The sequence below is a fragment of the Pangasianodon hypophthalmus genome, chromosome 2, assembly GCF_027358585.1.
Source record: "Pangasianodon hypophthalmus isolate fPanHyp1 chromosome 2, fPanHyp1.pri, whole genome shotgun sequence".
Classification (NCBI taxonomy): Eukaryota; Metazoa; Chordata; class Actinopteri; order Siluriformes; family Pangasiidae; genus Pangasianodon; species Pangasianodon hypophthalmus.
In genome coordinates, this window is record NC_069711.1 from 8,496,545 (window position 1) to 8,515,030 (window position 18,486).

The 18,486-nt window shown below is 38.8% G+C and overlaps 1 protein-coding gene across 1 annotated transcript; it reads left to right on the forward strand.

The window, feature by feature from the left end:
* The first annotated feature begins 359 nt into the window (after positions 1 to 359).
* edem1 (ER degradation enhancer, mannosidase alpha-like 1) lies at positions 360 to 17,916 on the forward strand. Its single transcript, XM_026927327.3, has 12 exons — positions 360 to 985; positions 6,369 to 6,441; positions 6,827 to 6,930; positions 9,579 to 9,750; positions 10,184 to 10,367; positions 11,363 to 11,537; positions 12,273 to 12,393; positions 12,982 to 13,152; positions 13,789 to 13,862; positions 13,983 to 14,079; positions 14,654 to 14,815; positions 16,045 to 17,916. Exons 1-12 carry the CDS (start codon positions 528 to 530, stop codon positions 16,132 to 16,134), a joined length of 1,881 nt encoding a protein of 626 aa, XP_026783128.1. The 5' UTR covers positions 360 to 527; the 3' UTR covers positions 16,135 to 17,916.
* Positions 17,917 to 18,486: the final 570 nt, after the last annotated feature.

Below are 18,486 nucleotides of genomic sequence, written 5' to 3' on the forward strand. Positions count from 1 at the left end.
TATAATAAGTAAATTTTAATAATATATATTATTAATATGTATTAATAATTTTATGACATATTGTATTATGTTAGCCATGTAGCCAATAGCCATGACATTATATTTTACATTATATTATAAATTTTTAATTTTAAATAAATAATATAATAAATAAATATATATATGTTTTTGGAAATTCGGACCCAGCCTCACATTCTCGTTTACTCTCGCGAGACGTTGAGCCACTTGTGCCGTTCTCTTTGGCCCAACACTGAGCAACGCCACGACACCCGTGCTGTGTTTTCTCGCGTGATTGACATTCACACCGGCCAATCACCGCCGTCCGTCGTGACGACAGAGGCGGCGCACCAATCAGCTCTGACAGTCGAGGAGGGCTGGGTTTGTTGACAGGAACTGTGACGGTGCGTTTGAAAAGCTTAAAGGAAAAAAGTGGAAGGAGGTTACGGCACTCAGTTTTCGCTTCGAAACGTCGAAAACTCACCACCGTCGACGTGAATTATGACTCTGACGGCCGCCGTCAAGCAAAGATGCAATGGAGGTCAATAGTAGTGGGTCTTCTTGTGCTGCGTGTGGCCCTGAACTGCATCCTGTGGCTCGCGTTTGGACTCGGACCCAGCTGGGGCTTTCACTTCCCGCTGCAGTTCAGCTTCAACCTGCACAAACACACTGAGCCTGCGACCGATGGAGAGCAGAGGACCAGCAGCTGGTCACAGCGTGTGTACGAAAACAGGGACCATCCGGTAGGAACCTGCTCAAAGATCAGCGAGAACACGCCGAAGAAGTCTTACCTCAGCTTCTTTAAGGCTAGCAGAGACGAGTATGACAGGAAGTATGGCTCTTTTCCTGACGCCCTCAAGATTAAAATGAAGGCAATGGCCAGGGACATGTTCTACTTCGGCTATGACAACTACATGAAATACGCCTTTCCTGAAGACGAGCTTAACCCCATCGACTGTGAGGGCAGAGGACCAGACGTGCTAAACCCGTGAGTTACCTGTGTGTTCCCTGTGTGTTACCCGTGAGTTACCTGTGTGGGACCCGTGAGTTACCCGTGTGTTACCCGTGTGTTCCCTGTGAGTTCCCTGTGAGTTACCCGTGTGTTACCCGTGTGTTCCCTGTGAGTTACCCGTGTGTTACCCGTGTGTTCCCTGTGAGTTACCTGTGTGTTACCCGTGTGTTCCCTGTGAGTTACCTGTGTGTTACCCGTGTGTTCCCTGTGAGTTCCCTGTGAGTTACCTGTGTGTTACCCGTGTGTTACCCGTGTGTTCCCTGTGAGTTACCTGTGTGTTACCCGTGTGTTCCCTGTGAGTTCCCTGTGAGTTACCTGTGTGTTACCCGTGTGTTCCCTGTGAGTTACCCGTGTGTTCCCTGTGTGTTCCCCGTGAGTTACCCGTGTGTTACCTGTGTGTCACCTGTGAGTTCCCTGTGTGTTACCTGTGTGTTACCCGTGTGTTCCCTGTGAGTTACCTGTGTGTTCCCTGTGTGTTCCCCGTGAGTTACCCGTGTGTTACCTGTGTGTCACCTGTGAGTTCCCTGTGTGTTACCTGTGAGTTCCCTGTGTGTTCCCTGTGAGTCACCTGTGTGTCACCTGTGTGTTCCCTGTGTGTCACCTGTGAGTTCCCTGTGTGTTCCCTGTGTGTTCCCTGTGAGTTCCCTGTGTGTTCCCTGTGTGTTCCCTGTGTGTTCCCTGTGTGTTACCTGTGTGTCACCTGTGTGTTACCTGTGTGTCACCTGTGAGTTACCTGTGTGTCACCTGTGAGTTACCTGTGTGTCACCTGTGAGTTCCCTGTGTGTCACCTGTGAGTTCCCTGTGTGTTCCCTGTGTGTTCCCTGTGTGTTCCCTGTGAGTTCCCTGTGTGTTACCTGTGTGGGACCCGTGAGTGCTGTAGGGGACACACATCAGGCTTTCTCCAGCCTCTCAGAGAGGTGATCTGTAACACTCACTGTGGTGTGGAAAAGCTGGTATAAACAGACAGGCTTTGGGAAAGATGGTGAAAAAGCTCATGGGATAAAAAGTCTTTGTGGTTAATCTCATACAGACTTGTTTCTAGAGTTTGATTACTACTGGGGCACAGCTCTCACAAGAAGTTTACAAAAGTGCTCCAAAATGTCACCGGGGGTCCATGGAAATGCCTCTACCCAATGCTGGTGACTTGTGTTGCCAAGCTTAGACTAAATTCCCTACCCATTAGAAATTATTATTATTATTTTTTTAAATTTATTTATTTGCAAAAACAGCTCAATTCTGGTGACTTAGGTTGCCAAGCTGGGACTAAATCCTCCCCCCAGGAAGAGTTTTTTTGTTTGTTTGTTTGTTTTTGGCAAAAACAGCATTCAGTTCTGGTGATTTATGTTGCCAAGCTTAGATTAAATCCCCCCACCCCTCAGAAATTTTATTTATTTATTTTTGCAAAAAAACAGCTCAATTCTGGTGACTTATGTTCCCAAGCTTAGACTAAGTACCCCCCACTCAGAAAGAAATATTTATTTGTTTGTTTGTTTGTTTGTTTTTGTAAAAACTGCAGCAAAGCATTCAGTTCTGGTGACTTATGTTGCCAAGCTGAGACTAAATCCCTCCAGCCCCAGCAATTTATTTATTTATTTATTTATTTATTTATTTATTTGCAAAAACAGCACCAACAGTGACTTATGTTGCGAAGCTGAGATTAAACTAAAGCTTATTGACTATTTTTCAAAAAGTGACTAGCCCTTTGACATGTCCTGCCCCAACGTCTTATGAATACATTAAAACGAGAGCAAACTGCACTCATTAGAGCATTACATGGGATCTTTAAATATTAATTTCCTTGAACCTGATATACTCTACACTACACTCAGGATGAGTTATGTTCTCTGTAGCAATACAAGCATAATGTAATATACTTGTCAGAAAAGGATGCCCTTCCTCAAAGGGTTATAGTTGTCTTACCACAATCATCTGTCGCCTTCCTTACCTGGAATATCTTCTCTGCCTTTTCCTGCAGCCTCTCCTCCCTGCTCTTCCCCTTCTCTGTCTTTTTCCTAAATAATATAAAAACCAACAAAAAGTTCTCCTAATTTAGTTTCTTTCCTTCACCCTTAAATGTTGGCCTTTAAAACATAGATCATTCAAATGCAATGTTTGTCCCTGCTGTCTGCTTACCCTCATCTGACTGATGACAACTAGCATTTTCATGAGCAAACTAACAACTGACTAGCCCCCTAAATGACCAAACCACTTCAAAAAGCTTTCACTGATGACTAAATCACATCATTTGTGGCAGAATGCTAAATTAGAGATAAGCAAGCATTCTTTTAGCAGATAATAGGCTAACATTATCGATCAAATCTGTGAAACTGGATCTGGAAAACGAGATGTCCTCATTCAACTAAATATAAATTCACATACTATTCATTAATACAGCAATAAGCGCTAGCCTGGTAGTTACCTCTCCTCAGCTACAATGTCATATTATGAATTAACGTCTAACTGCAAGTCGAGGTTTCCATGTGGAAAAGTGAAGGGAGGAGGAACACAGCGAGGGGGCGAGGCGTATGATTGAAGAGGATGCGCAGGATATTTTCGCTTCAGCTGGCATTACCATCAGCATTCATGTCTTAAATAATTCAAATGATGTAAATGATAACGTTCAATGAATAGGAGAGCCAATTTTCAGACGTATCTACTGTAATCTACTTCATCAGACGAGGATTTATCAGGAAAAATTTACTAGGGTTCGTGCCCCAGTAAGAAGGGTCTCACGACGCCCCTGATTTCAAACTAAAATCGAATGAAATCTAACCTTTAAAAGAAGTAATTTTATTCTTATAAAACCAAACCCTTATGAAAAATCACATATTTAATAAATGACACGTGTCACATCCCTTCATTTAGTCCCCCTACAGATCTTCTACACGTCCTAGAGAGCCAAAGAGTACCTTCGACCCCACATGTTTACAACGGAGAACCATTTTTGTGTTAATTTCGATGTGTTTTTGTTCATTATCCTTCAGCCATGACCCAACATCTTGGCAGAGGCAGCCAGATTTTCATTTAAAATCTCCTGATACTTCGTGGGGTCCATGATGATAAAGTATGTATCCTAAGAAGGTTCCCAGTGCTTTTGGAAGAAAAACATCTCCACAGTATCACAGATAACGCACCGTACTTAACAGTGGAGGTTGCGTTCTTTTCTGTTTATAGATCCTTTCAGTAGATTCTCGCAAACTCCAGGTGCTTACATTTGTGGTTAGATGAACGACACAGTTATCTTCCGGCACATCTTCCAAATACAGTTGTGGTAGTAAGTTTATATACGCCTTGCAGAATCTGCAAAATGTTATAATATAATAATTTTTTTTTAAAAAAAAAGAAAGAGAGATCATAAAAATTGCATTTTGTTTTTATTTAGTACTGCCCTGAATAAGCTATTTCACACAGCAGATGTTTACATATAGTCCACAAGACACAATAATAACTGAATTTACACAAATGAACCAGTTCTAAAGTTTACATTCACTTGATTCTTAATACTGTGTGTTGTTACCTGGATGACTGTTTTTATGTTTTGTAATAGTTGTTTATGAGTCCCTTGTTTGTCCTGAGCAGTTAATCTGCCCACTGTTCTTCAGAAAAATCCTCCAGGTGCTGCACATTCTTTGCTTTTTTTCCTGCATCTTCTGCATATTTGACCCATTTTCCAACAGCAGCTGTATGAAGTTGAGATCCATCTTCACTAACCACCTTCACTGATGCTCAAGAAGGCAACACAATACATTAAGAGCCAGGGGGATGTAAACTTTTGAACAGGATGATGGGTGTAAATTGTTGTGTTGTTTAAAGATCTTATTTTTTCATTTAGTACTGCCCTTCAGAAGCTACATAAGATATTTACATGTTTCCCAGAAGACAAAACTTATGAACTCAACTGTAGTTGTACAGGCGGCATCTAACTGTAGATTCGGAGACTTTGTGACCCCTGAGTGCTACAGTCTTCTACAAAATTCATTACAGCTCTGATTGTTTTAAACGTCTTAATTATTATCCTGACAGTGGATATGCGCATTTTCAGCCATGTAGTTATTTATATAGTCATGACTGCTTAAAAGTTCTTGAACACTCAGGTGAACTTTCTTGGCCAGGAGTGTCATATAATCCTTTGAGGGTATCTACATCCAAATCGGTTAAAAAAAAAAAAAAAAGCATTACAAAAAAAAAAAAACATTTTTTTATGTGGTCCTCCCATTACAGGGACCAAAAGTAATCAGACAAACTAACAATTATAAATGAAATTGTCATTTTTAGTACTTGGTTGCAAATCCACTTTTGTTAAGGACTCTTTCAAGAATTCAGGAAAGGTTTTCCGTGCTTAGTTGTTTCCAGCTCTTCTCCCATTTTCACTCTTAACTTTGCACTTTTTGATGTAAATTACTAAATATCATTCTGTAAATTAATTTGGAGGTGTAGTCAGAGGAAAAAAAGGCTCTTGCATTTGGGCCACCTATCATACCTTCTAATAGAGAGGTCACGGGCCAGTTAACATCTGTCTGTGGGCCACATCTGGCCCTAGGGGGCAGACTTTGAACACCCCTTTGCTAGACCAATAATTGTGATCATTTTTTTAAATTTATTTTTTTATTTTTTTTAAGGGCAATATTTTGGGTTTTTTAAAATCCTTTTTTAATTTTTAAGTGTTTTTATTTTTCTTAGAAATAAATTAGATTTCTCTCATATTTCTAGTGTGAGATTAAGCTAATTAACCACAAAGACATTTTTCCATAATCCATAATTTTTTGCCTGTATTGTATGACAAAGAGACACAAACACCACATATCTCAGTTTCAGTGTAACTCTTTGAGTTAATTGTTTGCCCCCTATGACACTGTTTCCCAGTTCTTTTAGTGTTTACATGTTTGTGTTTTCCCTGCTCTACCATGTGACTCAGCTCGTCTGGGATTAAAAACCACAATCTTCCCATTATTCCTGCTGAACCACTACTCTCTATATCTTACAGCACCTGATAATTTCTCATAATTTACTAACCAGCCCTGGGTCTGCGTCAGTCTGAAGATCGTATGAGGCGTTCTCAGAATGATCTGGACACAAGTGTTAGAGCAGAGAACACAGTAAATTAAGTAGTGTGCCTCTTGCAAAACGAGAGATTATATGCACTATTTATTGTTCTTTTTAACATCTTTTGCAGGTAGTTGTCTTTTTAATGCTTTCTTTGCATGGTGTATCTAGAAGACATTGTGTTTGATCCGCAGAACGCATCTCTTTCCCTGCCATCTAAAAGCTTGGTATAGGAAAACAATTGACGTTCAACCAGTCACATGATTCATCATCTGGACTAGACCACTTTCACTTACACCCAGTGCTTTCGTTTTAGGTCAAACATCAACATCAATGACGTGCTTGGCAACTACTCCCTGACACTAATTGACACTCTTGATACTCTGTTGGTAAGTTCAGATTATGAAACAAAGTGACATCTGTTACAAAGGCCTAATGTTTATGGGCTTTAAATGTAGGCTACTGATATCCTCATTAAAGTTCTGTAGACCTGAGTTCTACAATTCATCATTTCAACCTTTCGATCTCACCATGGCATACCTTTCAGGAAATTTCTTCACAAAGATTACGCTCTGTTGATCACTATTAGTAAGAGATGTATGTACTTTGAAAACTTAATGAAAGTTTCAGCTATGATACAATTAAGTATTACTATGTATTAAGTTGAAGAGTTATTACATCTAAAATAACACTACGTTTATTTCATGATTTTAATGCAGAATTGTGCTTAAGTTTATTGTGAGTGTCATGGTTGGGATTACGCTCTTTCTGCAGGTGCTTGGGAATGTGTCCGAGTTTCATCGCGCTGTCAAGCTGGTTATTGACACTGTCAGCTTTGACAAGGATTCCACAGTGCAAGTGTTTGAGGCCAACATCAGGTGAGCATTTTACATACCTGTTTCACTGTTTACTTTTATTTTCTCAGCACAATCTGCTGGAGATCGAAACTGGTTACACAGAAAGATACACTGCTCAGAGTCACAAGGCCATTTCATACTGGATAAGCTTGCTTTTTTCAGCATGGGTGAAAGAAGTGTCACATGTGGTAGTTGCTGTTCCATTTTAACAAGTGCTTCAAACCACATCAGCCCCGTCAGGCGCATCAGACTCTAACCAGTGCATCACTCTCCACTTGTTTTGCACCATGTCTAAATTTTTTTCCCTCTTGTGCATTGAACGCCATATAAATCCACTGAAATCAAACAATCACAATTCACAGTGAACTTTATTTAAAATCATAATCTAGAAAAGTATCATGATTGTGCAGCCTGCAGTTAATAGAAAACTGCTTGTAGTGTAATGATACTCATGGATAACTAGAAAAATAGGCTGTTTATGCAGCGTCTCAACTCATGTTTTTATTGCATTCTATTGTAATTACAGCTAGCTCAACTTAATCTGTCCCTTTGTTTCTCTGATGCGGGTGTACATTTTGGCATTCGTTTTCCTGAATAGAAAAGAAGCATTCAGTCATGCCGGTAGCAAGTGTGGAACATGGGCATGACTGAACAATTACAACACGCCTGTACAATAACACTTATGCAATGCGTCTGGTGTGATTTCATGGTTATGCCTGAAAGGCAGGAGGAAGTCCAGGGTTAAATGGGTTAAACATTACACCATTCTGTTATCAATCAGACAGAATGAGTCATAATTTTCTACTCTCAAGACTTGAACAGGCTTTTTAAAAATCACATTCTATGGGTGTGTGTGTGTGTACAGTGGATATAAAAAGTTTATACAACAAAATGGCATGTTTTTGTGATGAAAAAACATTAAACCACGATAAATCATGTCAGAACTTTTTCCACCTTCAATGTGAAATTACGGCATATAAAAATTAAGTGAAAATAACCAGAAACATTTCAGGGAAAAACAGGAAAAATAAAAAACTTACAATAACCTGGTTGCTTAAGTGTGAACACCATTTTATACCTGGGGATGTGGCTGTGTTCAGAAGGAACCAATCACATTCGATCTCATGTTGAAAAGTAATTATCATACAGCTGTCATTATTGAAATTATTCTGATTAACCCCAAATAAAGACCAGCTGTTTCTGGAGGATCTTCTTGACCTCTTCTTGGTTTCATTTGACTCCTGAAGCCATGGTCCGCAAAGAGTTTACAAAGCATGAATGGTATCTCACTTGTCGAAAGATACCAATCAGTAGAGGCGTATAAAAGAATTTCCAAAACATCAGATGTACCATGGAACACCGTGAAGGCCATCATCAACAAGTGGAGAAAATGGAGTACCACAGTGACATTACCAAGAACAGTACATCCCTACAAAATTTACAAAAAGACAAGACAAAAACTTAGCAAAGAGGCTGCCAAGAGACCTACGACAACATAAAAGGAGCTGCAGGAATATCTGACAAGTACTGATTACTCTCTGAATGTGACAGCAATCTCTTGTATTCTTCACATGTCTGGGCTATGAGGTAGGGAGGCTAGACGGAAGCCCTTTCTCACAAAAAACATCCCAGCCCAACTTAATCAGTCTGAGTGGCAACATTTGATTTTATTTAAAAAAAACTGTAATTTTTTTTTCTTAGGTAAAAAAACAGACCGAGTGGTGTAATAAAATCAAAGGTTGTTTCAACAAAGTTGTAGTTCAGGGGTGTGCACACTTATGCAACTAGGTTATTGTAAGGTTTTTTTTCCCCCCCTATAAAAGTTTCTGGGGTTTTTTTTACACTTTATATGTATACTCTGCAATTGCACATTAAAGGTGGGAAAAGATCTGACATGATACATCTTAGTGTCATTCTTTTACTTCATAAAACCTGCCATTTTAACGAGTGTGTAGACTTTTTATATCCACTGGATATGTGTGTGTCTGTATGTTATAATGATGACAAATGACTCCAGTGAAGCGGATTATGTAACTTTATACGTGAACAAGGACCCAGTCATCCACAGTAATGTTTGTACTTTCTTTCATTTTTCATATTCGATTAAAAAGTTTCAAAGCTTTCAGTGATTACAGTCATTTCATTGGATTTATTCAACCAGTTTCATTTCATTGAAAACGTGGCAAATGTATTTGCCATTGCGTACATTTTTACAACTGCACTCATTTATTTTATTTGTATGTAATAATTTTGAGCTGTGGTTTCAAAACTGGTTTTTGTTCTCCTATCTTCTAAAATTCTCCCCCAGGCATTGAGATCAGGCTGTGGGAATGGCCTTCCGTTCCTCCTGTATGAATAACTGCTAGTAGAGTCTGTACATAAATGTCCTGCTTCACTAGGTGTGAGCTCTTACTCACGTTTGAGTGGGTGGCAGGGAGGCCTGTTCTGTTCTGCCTGCAGACGTAATTTTTTTTTTTTTGGCAGTGCATCCTAGCATGTACGGTGCAAAGCCAGTCTGAAAGAAATATCTGATAACTATGATAACTAATGTAAGTTATTAAAAGTGATAGTGTTGTTATACTTTTGTTTCACCAAATACTGATATTACCTAACAAATCAGTGCTTTTATTATATGCTTCATCTGTGAAGGTCTTCAATTTCTCCCTCAGAATCCTGGGCAGTCTAATCTCGGCTCACATTCTTCTGACCGATCCCCGGCACCCGTTCGGAGATGTGGGGCTGGAAGATTACGATAATGAGCTGCTACATCTGGCCCATGACCTGGCTGTGCGGCTGCTACCTGCCTTCGAGAACACCAGCACTGGCATCCCTTACCCCAGGGTCAGCCCTCTGTTCACATAAACATCTCATGTTAGCTTATATATATATATATATATATATATATATATATATATATATATATATATATATATATGATTTTAGTGTCAGTATTGTTAACATGGGTTGTGCGAGTGTACTTTAGAGCTATTTCCATGTTTTGTTTGATGGTGTTTTTTTTCCCCATGTGTCTTTTGTTCTCATTCCTCTTCCCCTTGTTTGGCTATTATTCTTAGTACTGTGCAGATTGGATCATTTATCAGTGTGTACTGAGCATACAGTTCAATGTTCAGAGTATTATTATACTAATTTAGCAAACTTTAGCTGACTTTTACTGTTCCCCTTTTTTTCCCTAATATTACTGTTGTGGAGAATTTTGTGAATGAGGTCCTAATCCTATTAATGCAAAATGATTTTAAAAAACTTGCACGGACAGGTGAATCTGAAAAGCGGCGTGCCTCCTGACAGCATAAACGAGACGTGCACAGCAGGTGCAGGATCTCTTCTGGTTGAGTTTGGCATCCTAAGCCGCCTGCTTGGCGACTCCACGTTTGAGTGGGTGGCGAGGAGGGCTGTCCGAGCTCTCTGGAACCTGAGGAGCAACCAAACAGGGCTGCTGGGTAAGGCCAAGTGCAGGCTGTACGACTTTCAGAATTCTCATTAAACAACATTATTTTCAGTAAAACTCTCATATATTTTATCATAGAATGTAGGACAAGCCAGATTGTACCTTGAGACAGTTTTCTGACAAACACTGTGATCAAAAAAGGCTGATTGCCTTTTAGGTGTTTATACTCATTTGTGCCAATAATACCAAATTATAGAGTTCTGTGTGGTGCTGGTACGAGTGTATCAAGCACAGACGAATTGTTGAAGTTTTTAAGCACTATATGTTCTTTTTTTTTTTTTTTTTTTTCTTTTTTTTTTTTCCCCAGTTTGGTCATGCCAATTCGCACCCACTAGCTAACTCTCTCCCCTATCACATGCCAGCTACGACCCAGAGAGGGTAAACGCTAACATGTGCTTTCTCCGAGACATGTGACGCCAACCTCCACATCTTTTTGAGCTGCTGCTCATGCTCAGCATCACCGGGCAGCACAACACACTTGGAGGAAAGCGCTGTTGCCCTCTCCTGCATACATGAGCTCACAGATGCCCACAATTGGCTAGTGTCACTGTGATTGATAGGGGAGAGAGAGTGTGATGTCATCCCTCTCATCTAGAAAGCATAGCCAATTTTTTGTGCTCTCTTAGGTCTCAATCACTGATGGCTGTGGCATCATCAGGATCTTTCTGTGATTGTGTCAACACTAGTTGCTCCACTCGGGAACCCCTAAGCACTATATATTCTTATTGGTCACGTTATTATACACCTACGTTTCTGGTCCATCTAATAGCTGTACACTACAGTAGGTGCACACTACTACTGTGCTGAAAACATAAATAATGTCTGGTCAATGGTAGACCCATTGTACTCTAAAATGGCCAGTGAATGTAAGTACAAGGTAGATGTATGTGATAAGGCAGCCAAAGAGAGCATGCTTATAATTTGCACTTCTGGGAAGAATGTGTTTGGTTTCTGTGTTTCATTTTTTTTTTCTTCTCTTCATTTCAGGGAATGTGGTGAACATCCAGACGGGTCAATGGGTTGGGAAGCAAAGCGGCCTGGGCGCAGGCATGGACTCGTTCTATGAATACCTGCTGAAGTCTTACATCCTCTTTGGAGAAAAAGAAGACTACAAGATGTTCATGGCTGCTTACGAGAGCATTCAGAGCCACTTGAGGAGAGGGTGTGTATGTGCTTCCGTCATGGGTGGGTGTACGTGGTGTGTGTGGGTTTCCATTCACCTGCTCATAAAAACACTTTAATGGAAACTCCAGAGATACCCAAGATATTTTTAATATTTAATATAAGATATGTTTAATATTTTTAAAAAGCAAAAAATGGTGAAAAGGTAAAGAAAAAATGTCATAAGTATTTATGGAAACAGTGACTGCTAAGGAAAGAATCATGCATGCATTTTTAATTTTTTTTTTTAATTTCTTTTTTTTATTGCATTTTTTGGCAATTACAGGGACAATTTAAAATAATAATAACAATAATTCAACAAAATACAAACAAGACAGCAAAATACAGAGGAAGGGATATCACAGACATTATACATGGAATATATAACTGAAATGAAATATGTGTATGAAATGGTATTATAGAATTATGTTAATTTACTACGGCAGTTTGCGGTTATGGTTATGAACCTATACAGTTCTCATGGTAACAATTAGTCTTCCTAGTTAAACAGGTCCTAGTTACCATTACAGCCGGTTGGCTAGCTATCGCCTCTGGCATGTCGAGATATTGTTTGTCATGCTTGCCTTTGGTTATGTAATCGCATCTTCCTCGGAAAATATTTGTCTAAGAGAAGTTGATGGAATAAAACATTTGAATGTTGAATGAAACACAAGTTGTACATTTATATCATAACAGCCTCTGTGATCTCTGAAATTTTTTATTTTTTTTTGTACAGGAGAGAGGCTTGTAATGAAGGAGAAGGTGACCCTCCTCTTTACGTAAATGTGAACATGTTTAATGGACAGATCATGAACACCTGGATCGATTCTCTTCAGGCATTTTTTCCTGGCCTGCAGGTGTGTTACTCTCTTTCATCTCTCTTTCATTTCTTGCATACTATGGATGCACTGAAATTTCACTGAAAACTTTCATTGAAATTTTTTTGCCCCAAAAATTTCATTTTCTGTCCAACAGAAACATATAAACCGTAAATGCATCCATTTTAATTACACTGAGGATTGGAGATAGTGGGTTAAAAAAAAGCTGTTTTTCTTTCTTCTGTTCTTATTTCTTCTGCACCAAAATTGCTGACACATTCTAACCAGCGCCAACAGTATTCAGAGTTCACAAGTCCTCAGAGACCACAATGGGGCTATATTTTATCTAAAACAAATCACCTTGAGCTAGTATTTGTAGTTTTTCCACAGTTACATTTTGGTGCTGGTTTACAGTAAATTGGGGTTTGTGATTTGGACTGGAATCTGGCAACCCTGGACATCTTGTATTCAGGTCATTTGTTTAATATTGGTTTGGTGCGCTTGTGGTTGTGGGATCTTCATTTGCATGTACCCAGCAGGAGGATGTCCCAGTGCATGTGTAGGAGTTCAAAAGGGTTCTCACATCCTCTATGCACCCTCAACTCATTCATGTCTAATTTTTTTCAGGTTTTAAATGGAGATGTGGAAAACGCCATTTGTCTCCATGCCTTCTACTATGCAATCTGGAGGCGTTTCGGGGCATTGCCGGAAAGGTACAACTGGCAGCTGCAGGCTCCAGATGTACTCTTTTACCCTTTAAGACCCGAGCTAGTTGAGTCTACATACCTGCTATATCAGGTACAAACACTTGCTTTCATCTTCTCTTTGCTAGGTTGTCTGTGTAACTCTTAGTGGCCATTATTTATGGAATGAACCCTAAAAAATAGCAGATTCCAGCACTGGGAACAATGTATGGACTAATTTTTGCCATAAGATGTTAAAATGAGCATTGATTTGAACACAGATGCTGAGTCTGTTTGGCCATGTGGAAATACTCAGTCTTTTATTTGCATATTATATGAATATGGCACACCCTGTTTCACCACAGATGCAGATCATTCAGAGTAATAAGCCCTAACACTGTGTCAGTAACACCAGCTTTTAGGGCTACCCTTAACTTTTCATAAGAATACAGCCAAATGTTGTAATATAATTTAAATGCGGGAGGGTGGAAGATTGGAACTGTGGAGATGTATACTATTAGGAAACAGCAGTCTGTCATCACTTGTGAGGTCTGTGGAGGATTTAGGGAAGTTGTATTTTAGTGTAGGTTTATGGAAATCCAATATTAAAATTCAGGCAATTCTGCAAAGCATAGTTATTAAAATACAATGATCAAATTGACTCAGTGTGATAGTAAAGTCTCAAGTTTTGAGTTTAATTGTAAAGATAAGCAAAGATGAATTTGATAATTTTTTTTTAACTCCCTCACAGGCCACCAAGAATCCTTTCTATTTACATGTCGGCATGGACATACTTCAGAGCCTTGAGAAGAATACCAAAGTCAAGTAAGCTGTCTGCGTCATCCTTTATAACACATGAGTGGTCATGTGATGTTCTTATATGTGCTTTTCCTAATGATCCATATTTGGATATACAGTATGTTTATACCTGACTGTTCTTTGCAGATGTGGCTATGCCACACTCCATCATGTCGTAGACAAGTCCAAGGAGGACCGCATGGAGAGTTTCTTTCTCAGTGAGACCTGTAAATACCTGTACCTGGTATGTGCCTCTATCCCTCAATATATTTGTGTCTTTCTTACTAACTCTTTACTTTCTAAGTCTGTTTTAAAGGGAAAATTCATTGAGGCACTCTGTATATGTGTGTTAATTACTATGTTAATTTATCTTGGTTGAAAACATGATATGGTAGATTTAGCCCACCAAGGTACAAATACAGTACACTTACCATAGCATACTCTCAATATAACAGTGTACAGTAACACACAGGTGTGTCATAACATCTGCAAATAGTTTTCATGTGTTCCTATTGGGCTAAAAACTAACTTAGGAAAGTAAAATCTAGGAGAAGGGAAAAAAAAATCATCTTGAAGTGCTTTCCTTCCTACAACTCTTCACAAAATGCTGAGCCTAAAGTGATTCCAGACTATACCGTCAGCACATTTGTATTTTTCTGATTATACCTGCTTTGATCAACACTATGCCCAGCGCAAGTTCATTCTCAGAAACCATAAAAAGCTAGTGAATTGGGAATGAGGATTAGGTTTTCGGTTTAAATCTGGTTTGCAACCCGCATGTCTGCAGGTACACACTGATTTATGTTGACTTTCTGCAGCTCTTTGATGAAGACAACCCTCTGCACAAGTCGGGGAGCAAATACATTTTCACAACAGAAGGTCACGTAGTGCCTATAGACCCCCGCTTTAGGCAGAAAAGCTGGGAAGAACAGGTCCCATGTAAGGAGTTCACCAAGGAACCTCCAGCCAACATCAGCAATGTAAGAATACAGTGTACGAAATGCTTATGAAATCTGGGTATCCTTTTTTTTTTTTTTTTTTTTTCTTTTCTTTAAACATGCATGTTTGTTTATTGGCTAAAGTTTAAACCCCTCAAATACCAGCAGCTGACAGTAACATAGTGTTGTGCACTTGAACAGTGGTTCTCAAAGTGGGGTTAGTTACAGTGGTGGAAATCAAGCTAGTATCATTTTTAATTGAGTACATAAAGCTATTAGTTTGTTAGACTGGTTCTTTGAATTGAGTGGGTTTAATCCAGGTCTCCATAATTGTTTTAAATGTAGAGAAACATTAATGTCATCAGTCTGTACTGAGAGGATCCATGGAATTTTTTTGCAGTTTAAGGGGTCTTCATGCTTTTGAATTACTGTATTATAGCATTAAACTGCAATTTTAGAGTTTTATTATGAATGTAAAACATTATGAATACTTCTCAAAAACATAAAGTAAAGCATTCTTGAAAAATTTGGCAAATCTATAGACTTTTTTCATTCATAGAAAATACCTGAAGAATATTAAAAAAATAGTAAAATATCCTGAAAATATTAGCTTGGTCCTTGAAAAGGGTATAATTAAGACGTGAACCCAGAGCCTAATCTAGATCGTATCACCCAATAGATGGACTCTCTGTTAATCGTAAGCTTTGTTACCAGAGAATCTCTTTTGCCAAAGAGACCAGGCTGAGAGGGGAGTATTCTTATGAGATTTGGGATTTATTTCTTTTTAATCACACAGGAACTCATTATTACAGACGTCAATATATTGAGTGCTGTACTGCATTTGTTAATACTTTTTAAGTTTCTTTGCAGTTGGTGATTCATATCGTATTTTACATTTGTATTCGTGAATGACAGTTTTGAATGAAGTTTTGAACTTCATTATCTGTTATGTTCTGTTCAGTACTTCAGTTCTTCCTCCAGTTATTAGTAATATAATTTTAAAAAAGTATTTATGGCTATAGATGCACAAATCACCTACACAGTGTTGGGTAATTGCAGGTGTGAGGAAAAAGTTAGAAGTGATCATATGTCACTTTTATTTCTATCTCAAAAAATATCCATGAGAAAACTTAATCTCAGCACTTAAAATTTATGTTAAAAATCATTCATTTGTGATGTTTAAACTGAACAGAGTGTATCGGTTAACGCACTCGTGAAGCATTGTCTGCTCTTTCATGATTAGATAACAAGTGTATATTTATCTCTTGTAGTGCGAGCGGATCCCTGAGGAGCGCCGCTATGGTCTTCCCCTGAAGAGTGTGTACATGAGACAGATTGACCACATGGTTGGCCTTTCGTGACCTCACCACCATCAGCTGGAGTTTAGTATAAAATATCAACCCTCTGGAGAGGTTTAGCAGTGTGGCTGTCCAAACTGAGAACTTTTTTTTTTTTTTTTTAAATTATTGTTTGTTTGCACAAGAACCTCACAGAATGCATTTAACAGCTCAATGGTCCAGCACCTTTACCTTGTGCTGATCGGTTAGTCTGCTTAAACCTTACTGTTACTGCGTTCAGTGCAAGATTCTTTTACAAGGAGACACTTCAGGGGATGTGACATAAACCAGTACATTTCCTCAATAATTTTAACATTTGTTAATAGTGAATTGGCATAAAGTTTGACCAGTTGGTATTTTACAAATTAGGCTGCATTCCACTCCTTAACACACTTTTGTCAACTTCACTCTTACCATTTCCCCTTCTGTCACCTCCTCGAGGGCCATTCCAGTAGTTTATCTCAAGTGAAGTGGGAGAATTAATTCCCTGGCAGTCTGAGGGATCATCACTCACCATCAGTGTAGTCTTCAGCTCACCCGTTGTTCTTTTCAAACATGCAAATCAAACTAGTTAGAAAGATACCTGACTCTATACATAGAGCTGTAAAGAGTATTGCAAGAAGCTCATCATGTAATTTAGGTTACACACTTCTGACTCATGAGGGGAAGTGTCTCATGAGGCGAGAGTGTGATTAAGAACATTATTTGTAGCATTGTAGCTCTGTAAGTTCGTTTCCAACGTTTGATTTAGTGTAAAAAATCTTTATTCAGGGCTGACTGGTGCTCTAGGAGCAGCAGTGTTCTTATTCCATGATTTATAACCAGTATTTCAGTGCCAAATTTTTATTGTTGCAACGGACCCTGGACAATTTTGTTGCATTTTGTTGAGCTTGTCGTTTGCTTCCTCATGAGTACCCGGTCTTAGCTTGAGCTTCCTGTTCAGATATTCTGAAAAGCTTGCACCATGTGCCTTCCAGAAACATGCAGCGAATGAAACTGTTTACAAGACCTTCATTCACTCAGCAATACCTTGTTATTCTGTGCTCTTGCTGATGAATTTTAGTTTGCGTTGTGTTGCAGTGCCACAGCACAGACAAGATTAACTTTTTTTTTTCCACTGCAGCCAATTGCGTGTCTTTTACCCTTACCCCATATTATATTTCTTTTGCACTGCTGCTAATAATTTAGTGACTTTTTTTTTTTTTTTGTCCAAAGTCTCACTCATATTCATGATGATGGAATAGCCACGTCATGGGGCGAGTGTGTGCCTTATACAACTCGGAATCTCTGGATAGTCCTCAGGATCAACTTTTTTTCATTATGTATTCATACGATAATATTTGTTATCAAAGACTGGTGTGAATGTTGTGTGAAAGATGATTAACAGAAACTGTGTGATAACGAGCAAGTATTGGTAAAGACGTCAAGGTTTGTACTGATGTGTGATTTCTGAACAAAGCCATATAACAGGATTTTGGGTTTTCTTAAGGGGCTATCGATCAACACTTGCTCAGAGAATTGAACTTCTCTGATGTTGTAAATGGACTTTTATCTTGATTGATTTTATTTGATTTACTTAATGGTTGATTTCATTGTAATGATTCCAGGACCATCTCTGAATGGCGTGATGGACTACATATGTGAAAAAATAATATGTGATGGAATTCATATGTTATGTTTCAAACTGAATTGATTAAATGTGCAATGAGAAGTTTTAAGGGCTCAAGAGTTCCTGAAACTGACATGACACTGAGTTTTATTAATTTCAAAAATGTTATTAATTAAAAAACAATGATTATAGAACAATGATTATGTTGTGTATTACATACAGTCTGACCAAATGAAAGGATTTTTTTTTTCTGTTTTGGGTGGGTGTTCAGGTCTACTTGTCCTCTTATAAAGATGGTCACTGCAAATCAATCTGAAGGTATTCTGGCTGATCACCTTACCATGAACCGTCTCTATCCTGATGGGAGTGGCCTCTTCCACAATGATAATGTTCCCGTCCACAGGGCATGAGAGCACACTGAATGGTTAATGAGTATGAAAATGGTGCTACTCGCATGCTAGGGAGTTCAGTCACCAGATCTCAAGCCAGTTGAACACTGATGGAAGATTTTGGACTGAAATGTTAGTGCTAAGGGAATATCTTTAGGAAGAATTGTGTTCATCCTTCCAGTAAAGTTCCAGACACGTGTAGGATCTATTCTGATGGTGGCCCAACACCTTACTAACACCCTCTATGTTGGTTTTGCCTTTAACGTCACCCAATTTTGCTGGAATCGAATGATAATTTCTAGACGCTTAAAAACTTCAATTAAAGGTTTGAAAACAGTGTAATGTGATTTGGTTTAATTGTAACGTACAGTTGTTTTT